Source organism: Falco cherrug, chromosome 7, assembly GCF_023634085.1.
Source record: "Falco cherrug isolate bFalChe1 chromosome 7, bFalChe1.pri, whole genome shotgun sequence".
Lineage (NCBI taxonomy): Eukaryota > Metazoa > Chordata > Aves > Falconiformes > Falconidae > Falco > Falco cherrug.
The window spans coordinates 64,768,376-64,787,046 of NC_073703.1; the positions used below are offsets into that span (position 1 = coordinate 64,768,376).

Consider the following 18,671-nt stretch of genomic DNA (forward strand, 5'->3'; position numbering starts at 1 on the left):
TCCTCCTTAATAGGAATAATATGTATTATGTTGCTGAACATCGGTTGTCTTCTGCTCCCTGCCAGGGCTGAGACTTGTCTCCTCAGAGTCTTACTCATGACTGAGGCCTGGGAGTAACTTTCTGAGGCGTGTGAGTGCCTTCTGCCCAGTTTCTTGCAGACATCACTGGTTGGCTTCCAAGAAAGAGGGCAAAGACTGAAAGGGCCCTGGGGAGGTGTCCTTTGGTAGACCAGGCATACCTTATTTCAGAGAGCAGAAGCTATTTCTGGAGTCCCACAGATCTACATGCATTTCTTGCGATAAAAGCAGCAGGGCAAAGTCCCGGGATAGGAAATCTGCCCTGTACGTGGTGCTTCGCCCCACTCTTGTCTTTGAAGGCAGGTTGTCCTCTGGCCTAGCCTCTTGGCTGTCAGGAGTCACCCAGCGGCTGTTTCTTGTGTGGTGAGGTCTACAAATGCAAGGAAGGCAGGCAGTGGAAGATAGCCTTGATCTGGATGCAGAAAAGTGAGGCTCTTTAACAACAAGTGAGATGTTAGGCAATTATCCAGGAAAGGCATATGATTTATCTGTATCAATACTGATCCAGGTAAGTCCTGATACCAGGACTGTATGTGCTGTGGTGTAGTAATCCCAGGTACAACCATGCCTTTCCCAGGCTTTCCTCCTTTGCTCCTAATGCATTTCCATAAGAAATGCTAAAGAACATGTTAAAATTTGACAGGGCACCCAAATTCTTTGTTACAAATTCCCCAAGCTCTTGGATTCCTATCTGTCTAATCTGATTTCTGATGTAGTAATTGCTGGAATACGTGGATACTGACACTGCAGGGCCAGGTAGTGAAATATGAATGAGAAGTGAACAGAGGAGAGCCGCAAAGTTCATTCAGCTCATCTTCCTCTTAATTATTCCCCTTCCCTCCTGTCCTCGGTGCCTTTGGGAATACCCTGCCTCCCAGGAACTTGCAACAACTTGATAACCCTAGTAGTGCCTTAAGTGCCTGCATCTCTGTGAATGTTGGAGGTCGTCTCCACTTCAGAGATGGCGAGCCTGTAATCTCCAGATTTCAGAAGGGGCTGTCTCTTAAATCCATGCTCCTCCTGTTCAAGACAGTGGCTGATAGGGAAACCCTGTAGGCAGTGGAATTTCCTAGTGTTTACCCCTAACTGCTGTTTCCCTTACCAGCTGCAGCCAGTGGCTGATGTAAACGTTTCCCAAGGAAGCAAATCTGTCGCTCTGGGCAGGCCTGGCTCTGGGATGTTATAACTTGAGTGCAGTCACCTAGTATCTAAACAAGGGATTCTAAGCACTGGCAATCTCAAACTACTTCCACTCAGTAACTTTGCCTTTGTCCTTCTCTAAAATCCAGATAACCGAATTAACAACAGAGCTTTTTTTCAGCAACATAACCAAATGGAGGGTGTTTAATTTCTGTTTTCAAGTGAAAGAATCTCTCAATGGAGTAAAGTGTTTCCAGCAACCTCTCCCCACTCCCTCCTGCCCCCATCCGTGCTTCCAGACCATGTGTTCTCAAAAAGATATTTGATTTCAGTGAAAGCTCAGCTGACATCCCTGCAATATGCTCGGGTTCTTGCTTTGTGCTTCCTGGGAAGGATGAGGGCTCCTCCGGGGATCCTGGGTAATTGGGTTAGTGGCCAGCTCATGTCAGGAAATTAAAAGGCAGCCCCGATCAGGTTGCTGCTGCATGCGATTTAATGGCTTTGTATTTATAGAGTATTCCGCCTCCAGCCGGTGCCAGAAATATCACTATTGGAGGCATCCAAATGAAAAAAGAGAATGAAAAATTATTTTTCTTTCTCTAAAATACCCGTGTTTAAAAACAGACAGGCAATCCCCTGTCCTTTAAAACAGGATCTCCAGGTGCAGCGAGTGGCATCTTGATGTCTATATCGTCCACGCCCAACTATTTTCCAAGACATGATTTGAGCGTTTGCAATGTAGCTGGAGCTGGGCTGGATGGTGGCATGACACAGAGCATGTGCTGCCCTTGGCAGAGCAATGGCAATTCTCCCAAGAGGAGATTTCAGTGGATGGGCTGTCCGCAAGCACGCAGTGGGCTGATGGCACTTGGTATCTGTTTTCCGGCCGCAGAACTGGTGCACCCAGGACCCTCCCCACACCTTTCTGCCATATCCAATGGATCATGAATCTGTTTAGTTTCGTTGCTCCCATTCATTGTGAATTACTAATCTGCCTAGGTTCTTGGTATACCTAACTAAATCTCTGTTCTATCAAACACAAAGTCCAGGCTCCATTGATACACATCTGTGTGGGTTCAGAGAGTCATCAGATCTACACAGGTTTATGATAAGCACTTTGTGCAGTCTGTCAACAGAAATTGTGCTTAGGGCTCTTGTAACACACACAGAAAAGAGGAAGCTGATAAAAGCTACAACCATCCCAGTATGGTTGCAACCGCAACCATTGTGCTACAAGCTTTTAGGAAGTTCCGACAACACAATATGTAAGATCCTCCAAGGTGAGCAAGAGTAGGGGCTGAATGTGTGTCCCACTGCTCTACAGTAACTTAAGGCATGTGCATCAAAATTTTCACAGCCTTTGGTGACCTACGTTCACCAGTGACTCAGCTGTGCCAAGATTCTCAATCCCTTCCTTTTGAAGACTGTGCCAGCCCTTGAGCTGCAGTGTATCCTGAGAGGGTCTTCACTCAGAATTGCTTGGCACAGCAGTTCTAATTTAAGACTTAAATAATAAATAATAAGCGGACACTACTTCTTAGCATTGGAAAAGCCACTGCTGAGGTGAGGACTTCAGGAGACACTTGAAGGCTGCAAGGCCCAAGCAGACTTGCTCTAAGAGGCTAGCCAAAGCGGCAGCATGTTGTGTTGGTGGGTCTAACTCGCTCGCCTCTGTGCATCTCCATCACAAATAGGCCTTTCTCCCTGAAGTGGTAGTGGTCTCTCCATTGTGTCACATATCTAATAATTTGATTCTTGATCCATCCTTATGCTCCTCTACCTGTTCCAAAAGGCTCATATGCTCTGCCTAAATAGATTGAGACAGAAAACTGGGCTAGAGAAGGCATTGGTCTGACCTTGCAGGTTTCTCTTGGTAGTCAATGGAGAGAAGTATTTGTCCTAACTCCTCCTCAGGTAAGTGCTTGGCCAGTAAGATGAATGTGGAGGTCCCTGCTTCTTTCTGTTGCCTGTCAAGGGAGCCCAGATGCACAGAAGGGAACTATCAAATTCTAAAGGAAGGAGGGTTAAATCGCACCTAGGGTTGCGTGTTTCTCTAGGCAGCAAAATACCCCTTTGGGGGTTTAGCTCTGAGCACTACCTCTTGGAAAGACAGTGGGGCTGGGGCCTTGTCATCTTATAGGTCCTCTTGTGAAAGGCATCCTTGGTCTTTTCCTGACAGGCCTGTGCATGCATCTGTTCCTTTCATGCAGTGTCCCTCAGCCTGCTGCTATGCAGGCATTGCCACCATGGGTGACATAGCCAATAGAGCTGCTGTCCAGCTTCAGACTGTTCTAGAGGGTTCGGTAGGGAAGCAATCAAAGGAGGACATTTGCATGGACCATGAACACAGCGTTGAGTGTTTGAGTGGTGGAGTTATTACAGAGCTGAACATGGTACTTTATTCCCATGTGCCTTTGAAGCTCTGGTTAATTCCTGACTTTCCAGGGTGACTGATGGGAAAGGTGAGAAGGGCTCCGCACAGGAAGGAAGCTGTACATTTGAGAAACAGCAATGGCTAATGCTGCAGAGACACCTTTGCCAGAGCTGGCAGCCATGCAGCTGGCGTTGGCAGAGGGGAAGGGCTGGTCTGCAAGCTGTGTAAGTTACACCAGAGCCTGTATGCTTTGAACCAACCACTTGGGATGTGCTGCTTGTGTTTCTGTGTGTGAGGAGCAAGGAGACCTTGTGCTACTGCTTCAAGGCATGTGATAACCTCATACTAGATATCAGCAGGCATCACAGGGCTAACCTGTCCCTCCGAGTCCAGGGACTCTTTAGCCAGACAGCCAGCAAAGGAGCTTTCCTACCTGACTAACATGTCCCTGAAAACATCAAAGGTGGAACAGGCTGCAACACTGTGCTTGAACAGATCTAATCTCTCTGTAGGCCCTGGTAACGCAGGAGATGGATTTTTCAGCTCCACTGTCCCCCTCCCCAGGTTAGTTTTCCACCCTCCATTGCAAGTGTCTTTCCCAGGCTTGCTGATCTGCACCCCTCAAGTTGCTTTCCTGTGTTTCAAATGAGTTGGGTAATTGCACCAGTCATCTACCAGCAGATTTTCCAGGGGCTGGCCTCTTTTCACAGCAGTGTAAGATCCTAATGGTGCAAAGGGGTCTTTTCCCCTTCCCATGCTGGAATCTCTGCGTTCTAACAGAAGAGAGCCTAGTCAGGTTGCAGCCTCTCCACTCTCATTGAACAGAGATGCCTTTCCCTATGGTCTGTTTCTTTCCCCGTCTTGGCAAGCCTAACTTCCATTTGTCACTGCTGCTGTTTCCTTGATAGGCTTCCTCCTGGCCCACTCATCCCATCACCACATCCTGTTGCCTCTCCTGAAGTTCAGAGCAAAAATGGAGAGGGAAATTCTGTAGGAGACACCTTGGGCACTACCCTTCTCTCTTTCTTCTCTGCTCTTCACCTACACCTTCCAGCTTCCTTGGGCCATGCCAATTCATGTACTTTAGACCGCAGCTCCTGGGGACAGGGGCATCTCTGTTAGCTACAGAGCACCACCACAGCTCCGACCCAGGGAGGACAAGCAGGCTGCATTGATGCACAAACTGCAGCTCAAGGATTAGGTGGACAGCAGGCACAGGACTTGACCGGTGTATCAGGGAAGCTCAGCAGAAGCAGCCCTGTGGGCATTGCTCCCTGGCCAGCACTTGCCCTGTGTTCCCTTTGGTTGTGTACTTCTTGGTCTAGACACATATTGTACTGTGCAAACCCTGTAGCTTGGCTCCTCCGTTAGCTTTGTTGGCAAGATAGAGATTTCTGTTCCTATCAGTTCATGGGCATGTGATAAGACTCAGTGGCAGGTGAGGTGAGGCTAGTAATTTGACTCGACAGCTGATATTGGGCCTAGACTGCATTTCCCACTGGCCAGGGCTTAGCTTCACAGAGCTTTTAAGAGTATTTTTAGTCCCCAGAAAATAAAAGAGAAACTAAACCTGACTCCGTGTGCTGTCGCCTCTGCATACTCGGCTATTTTTACTTCCGACAGACTCGGCTTGGGTCCAGCTTTTAAAAAAAGCTGGAATTATTTTACTTCCATTAAGAAAAAAAACCCAAAGCCTGATGTTATCAAGTCAGCAAGGGGACATCTGATCCCAAAGTTGTCGGGCAGATGTCTCTCCAAGGGGCATGTCAGAGAAATGCAGGGAGCTTGAACAGATCAGCAGATCAGCTCTCCCACTGCAGAGGCTTGGTGCTGGCACAGACCTCTCTGCAAGAGCGCTTGGAACACGAGTGGCACCCACAGGACGCTTAGAAAACTGACAGCCCTACCCCAAGCAGGATGCTGAGCCGAAAATTCCTGCACAAGGCCTGGCCCTGTGGTCCTCCCTGTCAGGTCAGAGGGGGCTCAGGCTGGGGAGCTGAGAGCATGCTGCCGGGGGGCTGGGACTCAGGCCCTGTGGCGGACACCAGGGTCAGCTCTATGCAGGTCAGATGGTGCCAGGAACCTTATGCAGGGTCCCTTGAAAGGTAACGAGATTCAAGATTCAGTGAACAGCAGCACTTCCTTGCAACGCGGGAGTGGGAGGAGAGAGGATGTCCCGGCACAGATAGGCTTCATTTGCGAAGAAGCAGCTGTCAGAAAGGTAAGTTATGAAGGGGTGATACTTCCCAAACTTTGCCCTGTACCGTTGCATCTCACATTATGTATGTAAGCACTCCCTTCTTTACTGCTCTAGCAGCCCTTCCTTGCTGATACTGTCGAGGCGGGGGGTCCAAGAGTGCCTACGGTGGTGCCGGTTTTGTAGGACAAGTGCCTTCTCTCCTGGGAACTGGCCAGTTGTGGCCCATGCAAGAAATGGATTTGTGCAGAAGCTGGAAGGCAACCGCTTTCTCTTGCTGCTGTCTTGTTGTCAGGCTGTTGGCACCAAATCCTGTGTAAGAGTTGTCAGTACAGACCAGCTGCATCTCGTAAGTGGCCACTGCACCTTGCAGTTAGAAGTTCAGGTGGCTGCATATTTGGTGTGAAATCCGCCCTTGGGATTACAGTGGGTGTGCCACTCAGGCTTGCTCCAGCCCTCTTTCTTTGATCTCCCTTCTCCTCACACTCTCTCACTTCCATTCATATCTCAGTTTACATTCCCCTTCATTTCTTCTCTGCTCAGTGCTTTCCTTCATGCTGCTTCTCTGAGCTCACCCACTGCACCTCCCCATTCCATTTTAATGTCCTTTAGTGTCCCTTTCAGAGCTGCACTGTAACCAGCCTGCCTATCTTAAAACCAGCCACCGAGGAAACCAAAGCAGAACAGCAGGCATTAACAAGGCACCTGAATATCACAGCTCAGTACCGCGTCCTGATTTTTGGCTATGCCCTTTCCCTCCATCTAGGCGTGACCTATTAGGCTGTCAGATCTTTGGGGAAGGGATTTTGCCATGATGCTGATGTCTGGAGTGTCACGGGCAGGGACTTAGGGGGTTGAAATGCTTTTGTTTGCTGTAGCACCTGCAGCTCGCTGCACTCAGCAACTGGCTCTGGGATGTGCTATGCAAGGGTCAGCCTATTCACTGGCTCTGTGGCTGGAGCGGTGACAACAGGGTACAGTAGTGGCTCTGCAAATGCTGATTGAAAACATTTGCCTCAAGGAGTGTCACACAGGATGGGGAACAAGAGGACAAACACTTGTTCAAAATTAACAAGCCAAAGTCCTTGGGCAAACAGACCTCTATCTACTCAGCGACAGAAGGAGGGATGGAGGGTAAATCTCTCAGTGTGTCTCTCATCTTTTTTTAATGCACTTAAGTCTTTTGTGTCCTTATAATCTGATTGAGGGTCCCTAATACTGCTGCAACCTGTGCAGCCATCCCTCTGCCAAGCACTGGAGCTTCTCCTTGGGAGAAGGGAATGAGCTCCTTCCCCCATTTCTTCCTTACCTCTCCCAGACCACCCTCCCTGATGCTTATCAAACTGCATGGTGAAAGCGTCCTGGAGGGCTGTGTGTTGTCTTCTCCTGGGCTGAGAATGGCATCTCCCTGCAGCACTGCATCCTCCTGCCTGCTGGCGTGAGGGAATGGACCCCTCTGTGACTCTGCTTATGCAAGGGTCCTGTGGAGCTGAGATTCAGGCCTGAAGTCCTGCAGCCTGTTCTGGATTCCTTCATGACCTTTAAATAGTGTATTCCCGACCCTTTGAATTTTCACATCTAGTTCCTTTGTTTACTGGCAGTTCCTGAAATTTGTGTCTCTCCCTCCTCTCCTGGCTTATAGGTAGGTGCTGTTCATTCAGCAGAGCATGGAATAGACATCATCTTTCTTCGGAAACCAGGGCACATTGATAAAGGGAAAGAAATAGTAGGTGAAAATCAAAGTTTCCTGCTTCATCCAGGACTTTATTAGTGCTGTTCCTCAGGGATCTCTCCAGATAATCTCAGGTTTGCAATTCCCTGGCTGCCCTTTCTGGAATCACTTTCTGGAACATGTTGGGGCTCCCAGGAAGGAGTCTTGCCCACAGGCTACCTGCTGCTGAGAATGGAGGTAAAAGAAGCAATGGGCAGCATTTTTAGAAACACTACCATGTAATGGAGGAGAAAGGTGGTACTTATGCTTAGGGATGTCAGTGAATTCTCCACATAGAGTCAGAAATAGAAAATGGGGCAGGAAATTACTCAGTGTGATCTGAGTTCACCTATTCAGCTTCATGTCTTTCCATCTTCAGTGTCTGCCGTCCTCCCACAGCAGCCACTTGCAACAGCAATTCCTTTGCTCTGGAGAGCTCCAGACCTGCTCATTCCTGCTTCTGCTCAACAGGAGCAGCAGGACTCTTAAAGGAAGTAGCTATATAGCATTAGTAATATCATGCCTATGAGACTCTGTCACCACACACCATGGCTTACAGGTAATGCCCCCTGGACCTCCAGGTGGGTGTTGCTACTGTCACAGAGATTTTGCTGTCAGACGTGTAACTGTAACCGAGTGCTGTGGGCCTGGTTGGTGTTGCTTATTCTTGCTGCTGGGGGGCTGTTGGTATTGTCTGTCTGTCAAGCTGGTTTGGGTGCTCCAGCCACGAGGAGTGTCAGGATCTAGGTGTTGGGGCAAGTAAGGGTTTCACGTGGAGCTGGTGTGGGCATTACACTCTGTTACATGACACAGTAAGCAAACGTGGCATTGAAATGCACAGTGTGACAGACATGTGCTTCTTCCTAGGGTAGAATATTTGTCAGCAGACTGACGGGTTTTTCAGGTGTACAAGTTATTCAAAAAGCATCACTTCAAAACTGATCTGGAGTGTTTGCTTTTAGTTGTTTATGTTTATGTAGTGGATTGATTGCAAAATATTAATGGCTCAATGTGATTAGTAAGTGTATCACATAATTGGTTCCTGTGATCAGACTAAATAAGCTCATGTGTTTCTAAGGAAGTGCTTGTATAGTGTAAATTCAAATTTGTATTCTGTTTGAATGCTCCTACATTTACATTGATTTTTTTTTTTTATTATTTTTTTTTGCGATAGCTGTTTCTCCCAGAAAGACTGAGTTACTTCAGTTTCACAGGAACTGGTTACTAGAGACAATGTGGCTGGCCAGAAATAACTGACAATTGGACAAAAATCTATGGCTTTTATCACAATTTGGTTTTAACATTGTATTTTGTACTAATACAGCAATTCAGCTGCTGTTCCTGGTCTGTTGATGCTGCTATGGTTTTTTGCATGGTGACAGTCACTGGTGCTTCCCAGTCACTGGGAGCTGTTTTCAATGCACTATTTGCAGTTTGATTGACTGTGTTTTGACAGAGCTGCAGCAAATTCTTCAGTGTCTCCCTACTTCAGCTTTATCATTGCTTTATTGTAGTAGAGGTTGTTTCCATTTATTTGTGTTCTACTTTTATTACAGTTGCTTTACTTGATCAAGGCTGAAACATCTTTGTTGAATTCACAGTTCATAATCTATTTGCTATAGGTCACTTTTTTCAAATACAAACAGTGAGAGGTCACAGAACATTTAACTTCTCATTTTTAGGAACAATCTAAAAGCTTATTTTTATAACTGCAGGTTTGACTGACATTTAAAGTCTTTCTTTTTAAAAGCAAGATCATCTAGAGGGCATTGAGGTCTGAAGCTTTTCATTTGCCGTCAGATTGATGATGATTCAAGAGTTGGAACGGGTTAATTTCTGTCTTCATTAATGTTTTGAATAAAAGAAAAGCTCACAGCAGCATGGTTAGAGCTGGAGGCAGTCTAGCTGGTATTATTGGGACTGCTGGGTTCAGCTGAGAGCTCAAGTGTTTGGGAGAGGGAAGCTCCCTGGAGTGTGGGGAATGTCTTACTTAGCAAATCTTAGCATCTGCATGTCAAGGTTCCCTGTGGCACTACAGAATCATGAGGATTTATCTTGGTTTACCTGCAGGTGTTCGTCTGGATCGAGTCCGTGGAGGCCGTCAGAAATACAAGAGGAGACTTGATTCTGAGAGTAGCACTTATCTGAGCTTACAGATCCCTCCCCCAGCTAAAAAGCCACGTACGTATTGGTCTTGAATTGTGGCCTGTTGAGCAACCACTAAGTTTCTTTTTATTAGTCTCCCAAAATATACAGTAGAGCAGCTGTCACTTGATTCCCATATCAGTTGCCAGCACTAGGATTTTTTCCTTATGATCATAGTGCAGAGGTAGATCAGGTACAGCAAGGCACAGCCTAGTGCTGTATTCATTGTACCTAGGGTTTAAATACCAGACCTTTTCTAGAAGATTATGGAAATCCATTTAGTGATATTCTGATCTTTTCCTGTATCCAAGCTATGTGAACAAAACTGGTCCCACGCTGATTTCTGTCTTCCATACTCCCCATAGTTCTCTAAACTTTTCCACATTCCACCAACTGATTATTCCTGCCTCCTCCTGCCCTTACTGGACATACCTGAGACAATGGCTGACAACCTTACAGTCGCTTCCTACTTTTGTCATCCCTGTACAGAGCTGGTTCTGCGCAGGCAGATCACTACAGCTTGTGTAGCTGCAGTGTAGTCTCCTGTTGTGACCAATCCCATTCCTGAGGTCCTCTAGGCACTAAAGTCAGTCGTGTCTGATCCCCCAAAGGTCCTTCTAGAAAGGGCTGTTACGACACCTTACGTTATGAGAGATCCCACAACAACTTCTGCTTTGAAATGTGCAGTGACTAAGATCGTCTCCCACTTGCTGGTGGCTGAGCCAGAGAAGATTTATGCCATGCCTGATCCAACCATGCCGGAGAGTGACATCAAAGCCCTGACAACCCTCTGTGACCTGGCAGACAGGGAACTGGTCGTGATCATTGGCTGGGCAAAGCACATCCCAGGTAAACGGGGAGTTACAAGGGCGTACGCATGAACAGCAAAGGGAGCTATTATTTATCACTGTGCTTATCAGTTCTGCCTTCAACCAGGATTTTTACATATAGTGATGGGTAGAAATTGCTGTCACAGAAGACTGCTTGTGATGAGCTCTCATTGGTAACAAACTCCAATATAGCCTGTGGTGTAGGTGCATACATTGATGCCTATATATGCATGTGCCCTGGGATTATGCAGAAGACTTTGAACTGTGATAAAGTTCTCGGTTGTGCCTGGCATCAAGTGGCACAGCAAAAGCACTTGGGAAACAGCCCTTGGGATGGTACAGCGGACTTCAGTGATGTTGCACTACATCAGCATGGCCTAGGTCTGTTGTGTTTATAGATGAGTAAATCTTATGGCAGTGACTGGAGTTTACTGGTAATGAAAGGAAGGCAGGTACCCACCCTGTCTGTAACAGGCATTCTCACCCGGCCTCGGGAGAGCTTTTGTCATACTGGATTCACCACAGAGCACATTCCATTGTGATAGAGGGCTTACTCACTACTGTCAGTGAATCTCGAGGCTTCTGTGCTGACAAATAATGAGGACAACTTATTAGCGATCTGACTGGCCTCAGAAGGCTCACTGACTATATCTGGTGAGTGCCTGTGTGATTGAGGGACATAGCAAGTGTGTCTCACCTGCAGGTAGGATAGAGCCAGGCTGAAGGAGCAGACATGGCCCTCAAGGGGGTTCTGAGGACAAAGATTTGGACTGGGAAGGGAAAATGCACCGACTCTCTAGTTTTCCCTAGCCCCTGCCAAAAAAAGGTAGGTTAGATTTGGGTGTAGAGATGGTTAGAGGGAACTTACGGTATGTCCTTGGGGTTTACACAGATGCTTTCCAAAGACTGTTTCAGATGCTCACTATGAACAGCTCACTACAGCTGTCTCCTTCTGCCTGCCTTGTGTCAGGAGAATATCTGATGCTCAGCCATAAGATATTTGCACATTGTATCATCCACGGCATGGGTCTGTATTCTTTTGCTTTGCTTCTTGGCTTTAAGTTCTTCCTTGTTTGGTGAGGTATCTAAGCACAAGTGATCAGACAGCTTAGTTCTCCCATGTATTTTGTTTCTCTTTGTAGCTCCTCTTGTGGCTTTGTGGTGGCTGTTCCTCTTTTTTCAGAGGGAGTATTTCTCCTGGAACTCAAGGGTTAGTGGTTTCCTGGGTTATATGGAATATGGACTGTTACGTGGTGGGACTATGGAAGCCTGGAGAAACTTTTTCAGGACAGTATTTCTGAGTAGAGGTTAATCCCAGTGATGCCCTTCTTACACGAGATCTGCATATCTGGAGGGATTATCCATCTGGGGCTGATTCATCATAAATGGAGTTACAGTGGTGATTAGGGAACTCAGCCTGGATTGCTCTACTAACCCAGTACTTGGGGTGTTAACGGGAATGATTTTAATGCAATGCAATTAGCTGCTACGGCTGTCCAGTGTGGTGCCACTGTATGTTCTAACCTTGGCTATTTCCCTTTGCACGGGGCGCCCTGCCGTAGTTCCCGAGCTCGTGGCTGTGGGATGAGTGTGGGATGCTCAGCTCCAAGTTCCTAGTTTTCCAGCCTGCCATGGCGATATTATCCCAGAACAGGAGTGTAGTAGAGATTATCCCTGCACTGTGGAAGGGGCTCTTCCTCTCCTTTCTGAAAGGGAAGACATACCTGCCATCATCTAAGTTTTCTCTGTGTGTTTTCCTTTCCTGTCAAAGGCCCTGCAACATGGTAACAGCCATCAGCCTGGCACGGTGCAGGCCAGCAGCAGTATTATAACAGGACTGTGTGCACAGGAGAGAGCTCAGGGATCATTACACAAGGGAGCAGTACCAAGAAACCAACATAATAAGAGACAGTTCATAAAAATGGAACAAAATACCTTGTAGTTCCGAAACAAGTATGAAACATACTGAGTTAGGCAGCAAGGGGGCAGAGCAGGGCAGGGCCAGGAGGCTGCCAGGTGTCTAGATTATCCATGCCCCAGGTGTTGGTACAAACTTCTGCCCCACAGTGTTAGCAAATAAAATCAGGTAAGCTTAAAGACACTTTCCTATGATAACAGGAAAGCGTGATTTAATGGTGTTTAGCAAATTTTATTAGCTCAATAGCCTTATTAGCCATTAGCTCAAAAGCTAGTCTTAACCAATGTGAAGTTGTCTCCTTCAGTAGGAGTGCCCCCCCGCCCCCTACTCTTCCTCTCCCCTGTGCTAATTGTCTTTGAACAGCATCAACCTTTTCTTCGTGTGTGATGCAGGGAGTCAAGACTTCTCTCGAGGGGTGACGATGAAGGCTCTCCCAGGGTAGCTGTTGTGCTGCTTTCACTAGGAAGACGATAGTACTAGCACAGAATGAAATATGGCAAGTGGAGTGACAGCAGCTGTGTCTGGAGTGGCCTCAGATCCTATAATTACATCTCCCTTTATTACCTCTGTTAATGGCCCTCCAGGATGACAGAAATGATAATAAATTAACAGATTATGAACTCCACTTGCCACAAATTATGTGACTTTTTTAAAAAAAAATTCTGGGAGCTCCCACTGCCAAACCAATGAAATAAATAATTTTTTTTTAAAATCACAAAAAAGAAACCTGAATGTCACATCAGCTGTTGAAAATAAAGCAGCTTTTCTCAACCTGCATTTGGGAAGGAGGGAAACAAGCATGCAGCTCTGTGCTGGAGACAGGCTCCTCTTTTGGTAGCCTAGGGATGGCAGCGGAGCATTCAGCACCTTTCAGGATCAGACCTGAGAAAAGCAGCAAGAAACAGATCACTAAGGGCACTTTATGGATGCTGTGCCATCAGACAGCTCAGGAATGCAAAAGAGCGGGGCTCTAGCAATTCCCAGGAACTGTAAGATGACAAGGCAGTTGAATTTCACAACTAGAGGTTCTCCGGTGTTACAAACCTATAATAGCAAGCCTGTGATTTTGGCCAGGTGAAATTAGCATTTACCTTTTCTGATCTCATGGGAGCAAATGCTACCTGCATGGGAAACCCTGGGTTATATGATTTTCCCTTTCCTGTTGTCCTGGATTTGGCTGGGATAGAGTTAGTTTTCTTCTCAGTAACTAGTACGGTGCTGTGTTTTGGATTTAGTATGAGAATAATGTTGGTGACACACTGATGTTTTTAGTTGTTGTTAAGTAATGTTTGTACTAAGTCAAGGACTTAAGCTTTCCAGGCCTTGCCACTAGGAGGTTGGAGAGCACAAGAACACAGAGAGGACAGCTGACCCAAAGTAGCCAGAGGGATATTCCATACCATAGAACATCGTGCTCGGTATATTAACTGGGGGGCAGTTGGCTGGGGGCTGCTGGTTGCTCCTCGGGGACTGGCGGGACATTGTCTGCAGTTGTATTGTGCATCACTTGGGGTTTTTTTCCCCTTGGGTTTTATTCCTTTCTCCTCTTCATTACAATTGTTATTATTATTATATATTATTTCAATTATTAAATTGTTCTTAACCCACAGGATTTACCTTTTTCCCCAACTGTCCTCCCCATCCCACTGCAGGGGCCAGGTCGGGGAGTCAGCAAGCAGCTGCGTGGTACTTAGTTGCCAGCTGGGGTTAAACATGACATCTGTGCAGACTGGGGTGACACAGGCACAGTCCTCCAGCCCTCGCATTCTACATGTGTAAACACTGGGGGAAAGGGGTCCTGATTCTGTCAGACGTTCCAAGTCCAGGCTTGGCACTGCAGCACTCCCTCCCTCATGCCCACCTGTCAGAGCTGGAGTTGGCTGCCTGGGAGTGCTTCTGGCAAGGGGCTTTCCCAGGTGGGTAGGGCAATTGCAGCCGGCTCTTCTGTTCTTGGCACAAGGTAAAGCGTGGTCTCTCTCGTGCTCCCACCTGCCATAACTGCCTCTGGGAAAGGGTGGTTAACAAGAGATGTGGGACGTACAGGCTGCTGCTAGGGTTAAGTCAATTCTACTTTGTTATCTAGCAGAAAAGGGTGAGCTATGTCTGTCCTGGATCCTCTCACTCTACTACATGACTGTTTCTCAATCTGTAACAGATTTCATTGGCAGACTGCAGTGAGGTGATGGCATAACCCTTTTTGTAATCCAGATGGGGAATGAAGATGCAGAAAGGCCACATGACTGACCCAGAAACTGGACTTAAGGCAGCAGCCTAAATGCTGGGCTGTTCTCTGTGGTCAGTTCTGGGAGAGGGAGGAACCAAAGGAGAGATTCCAGGTGCTAGAGACTGTGACCGTGGCTGTGCACAGCACTGTTACCCCTGTCTCAGGGCTCACCTCTTCAGTTCCCTGGGCAGCAAGCAGACTCAGGGAGACATCGGTCAGAAGGGCTGCATTCGGGAGCAGCACAGTACCAGCTGCAGGAGGTAAGGGGCAGAAGGGTGAGGCAAAGGATGGAACACCCTGAAGTACTCGCGGCCTGAGCAAGGGATGGGATTCACCAGGTGCAGGGCTGTATGGAGCACAGGCTGTGCTGTGCAGGAATCAATCTCACAGTCATGCAGCTGGATGTGCAGCTCTTCTCCCTAGTAGCCAACACTCCTCTTTAGCTGTTCCCTCTGGCACTCCTCCCCAATGGTTTATTGATTCTTCCCTCCCACCTACTGCTCCCCTCAGACTTTGCACACACAACACGTGACAGCTGATTGGTATCTGTTAATTAATGTGGCCTGGGGCCTCTTTTCTATTCAGTGGCCTGATAAGGGAAATTGGATGTCCAAGGGCTGCCAGGCCATTATCACCCTTTGCTTCCCCTGGCAACACAAACACAAAACATGGCGTAGTGATAAATAAATACCACTAACCCACTCTTCTGCCTTCCCTTCCCCAGCTGATATAGTGCAGATAGAAAAAAGAGAACCCACACTCAGTCAATATAGCAATCATCAGCTCTTTTGTTAATTGCCAACTTGATAACAAGAGAAATCAAATGATCATCATGGTGGCTGGTTACCTAGGCCCTGATGTGGGGCCAAGAACTGTGAGCAGGGAGGGCTGTTGGATAAAGGAGTCCTGCTGAGCCTAGTACACAGCCGGCGGGGCTGGGAGAGGCTAATGAGCTCACGAGCCTCTTGGTGTGCCCGGATGCTTATTAAGCTTCTGGGGAGAAAACTGCCGGGGAGGCTGGTGGAGCATTGCCCCAGCACAATCGTCACCACCACCGGAGGGCCCATCTCACAGCCCTGGGAACCTTTAGATGGAAGAGGCTGCCAAAAAAGCACAGTTCCTGTTTGTCAGTGGTGGGCAGAAGCTGCCTAGATGGGACCAACACAGTCTGCTTGGCATCCCTGTCTGTAACGGCTGTTGCACAGTACCCATCTCTCAGGGTCTGTCATGGTCTGGCCTTCAGGGTACAGAGGTACCTGGTACAGAGGACATAACAGACACAGCTTTCCTTCCCATGCACTTTTTTTTTTTTTTTTTCCTCTCCCCCCTCTTAAAGCTTCTGTGTTTTGTCCTCTCCCTTTTCTCTAGTGGGCTCTGGGGCTGTCAGGGTCTATCTCCAGCTGGTGATTGCTGTTTCTGTGTTTGAGGAGAATGACTTGGTTCACTGCTGCGTGCTGGCTTCATTGCTACTGGGGTTGGCAGCAATTTAGGTATTTGTATGGCACCATAAAGGTATTTTTGACACTGGGTAGGGTTGTTGGCTGTGAGGTACAGAAAGCTGATGGTGTGGCGCTCGGGGAGTGATGAGGAGTAGACGAGGATTCTATTCACAAATGTATTCAGCTTTTGAATGTATTTCGGTGATCTGTTGTGGCAGGACCTTCTCATGTTGGCCAAGATGAGGTCTGTAATTCAGGCCTGTCTCATTCCCTCCTGTCCCATCAGAAGCCCTCTTTTCTGCCATCTGGAGCTCTTCTCTGCTTTTCAGTCAGCTGGGGCACACTAAATAGGCTGCAGTACAAAACTACAGAGGAACAGCGAGCAGGACAATGTGATACAAAACAGTTGCTGCTATAGAAGCAGCAGAGGTCATCGAAAAGAGGTTCTCATTAACCTTGGGTTGACATAAACATGGTCAGAGCATCAGAACTCCTGTGTGAGGCTGTATGTGGGAGCGGAGAGAAGGGTAAGGACCACATGTGCTGATTGCCGCAGAGACAGGGGCACTTTACGAAGTTTGGTGGTGGTTTTGGGTTTTTTTCTGAAAGCAGTGGTCTAATGGGGGAAGAGTGCTTAGGCTGAATCCCAGGGCAGCTAAGGACCCCAGGCTCCTAGAGGCTTTGCTGCACACCCTTTTTACCCTGCTTGTCTTTTGCCCTGTCAGGGTTCTCCAACCTCTCCCTTGGGGACCAGATGAGCCTCCTGCAGAGTGCTTGGATGGAAATCCTCATCCTGGGCATTGTGTACCGCTCCCTGCCGTACGAGGACAAGCTCGTCTATGCTGAGGACTACATCATGGATGAAGAGCACTCTCGTCTGACGGGGCTGCTGGAGCTCTACCTGGCCATCCTACAACTGGTGCGCCGCTACAAGAAGCTTAAGGTGGAAAAGGAGGAGTTTGTGACACTCAAAGCTCTGGCCCTCGCCAATTCAGGTACAGCCCTGGCCCAGCCAGCCTTGCAAGACACAGAGTCAAGGCCCATGCTGTTATCTGCCCTGGGAGGAGCACAAGACTGTGCTCTGCCAGTGTTGACATCCTTATAGCTCTTCTCTGTCCACAGAGCAGGACCTAAGCTGGGGAGCAGGGAGGAAGGAGGTTTGCTGCTGCTGCTAAAGCCCCAGTTGTGCTCTGGCCCTGTGTTAGGGAGTAGAACTAGGCAGGGATGGGCTGGCTGCTGGTTGCTGGCAGTAAAAGAAAGGCTGTGGAGCCCTTCTGCACTAGCAAGCTGACTCCGGTGCCATAGTTCAGAAAAGGGGATGTGGGCCATGCCTGCATCCACCTTTGTAGTGTTGGTCAGTTACAGCAAACAGGGAAACCCTCGTCCCGATTTCAAATCCCACAGTCCCCCACAGCAGGTTGGGGCTGCCTGGCCCTGTCCTGGAGATGTTCAGTGACCACAGACACTGAAGACACTGAATCCCCTTTTAACTGGGAGACTGTGGCTCTGGATGGTGGAGGGTAAGATGTGCCAGCAGCAGCCTGTGTTGTCTGTTCTGTTTCTTCTTGTGAAGAGGATTAGAAAGGCCAGGGCCCTCAGCCCAGTTCTTTCCATCTCAGTCTGGGGAGGGCTGCAGCCCTCAATCCAGCAAGCTGTGGGAGACACGAGAGGTGCTGTGTGCTGCGCTGATCATGCACAAAAGCCAGACACTATTTGCTCAGGAGTCCCTTCCAAAAGGGAAGCTGCTAACGCTACTGTGTGACGAGGGCTCCCTCTACATCCCTTGAGTCTCACTGTCTCACATAAGGTCTCCTTGCCAAACTGCATCGTGCAGGCCACAGAATTCACCCTTACAGCCCAGCAGCGAGTCCAATATCTGTGTTTAGCTAAAGCTGCCCTCCAGAAAGACACCCCGTGTGAAGTTGAAGGAATTAAAAGAGGCAGAATCTATGTTTTCCGTGGCAGCTGACTCTTAATAATTAATCGTTCTTTTAGTTTAAAAAAAAAGGCAGGCACCATAACTTAACAACAGTTTGCCCGAGTTCAGCCTCCAGATACTGGTCTTTGCTGAGCTGTGTCCTACGACCCCAGGTCCTTTTACACCTGACAGCTTGACATGATAAAGTTCCTGTTCCATAGTTGCATTCCTTGGCTATAGATATATTTCTTCAGTATATCTACTTCAACACACAAGCAGGTGGTCCGGAATGCTGTGAGGCTGCCTTGCCCTCACCATTTTACATCACTCTATTCCTCTTTGCCATCCATACTTAGCAGCAGCAACTTAAAAGAAAGAAATTACTTAGAGCTCATTGATAAAAATGTTGAGTAGCATCTGGGTTTTTACTGATCCCTGTGGATTTCCACTAGAAAACTCCTCCTTCAGGAATGATTCACCACTGATAGCTACTGTGAGGTCTGTCATCTAGCCAGTTACTAATCAATTGAAAGTGTGCTTTATTGATATTGCATAGTGCTAATTTTTTAATGAGAATGTCCTGTGGTGCTAAGCCAAGTGCCTTATAAAAGGCGGTCTAATATATCTATGCAGTTAACTTTATCAACCAAACTTGTAATCTCATCAGAGAATGAAATCAGGTTTGTTTGACAAGACC

At 47.7% G+C, this 18,671-nt stretch overlaps 1 protein-coding gene and 1 long non-coding RNA gene across 4 annotated transcripts in view; one reads left to right on the forward strand and one right to left on the reverse strand.

Moving 5' to 3' along the window:
- Positions 1 to 18,671, forward strand: part of ESRRB (estrogen related receptor beta) — a 135,524-nt gene that overhangs the window by 107,780 nt on the left and 9,073 nt on the right. For all 3 annotated transcript variants that reach the window (XM_055716153.1, XM_055716152.1, XM_055716151.1), the window contains exons 4-6: positions 9,571 to 9,681; positions 10,333 to 10,494; positions 16,782 to 17,051. In XM_055716153.1, coding sequence (XP_055572128.1) covers positions 9,571 to 9,681; positions 10,333 to 10,494; positions 16,782 to 17,051 — 543 coding nt within the window. The remainder of the gene's footprint in view (positions 1 to 9,570; positions 9,682 to 10,332; positions 10,495 to 16,781; positions 17,052 to 18,671) is intronic.
- The window catches only part of LOC114015726 (uncharacterized), a 158,698-nt gene that overhangs the window by 4,025 nt on the left and 136,002 nt on the right, over positions 1 to 18,671 (reverse strand). The window lies entirely within an intron of this gene.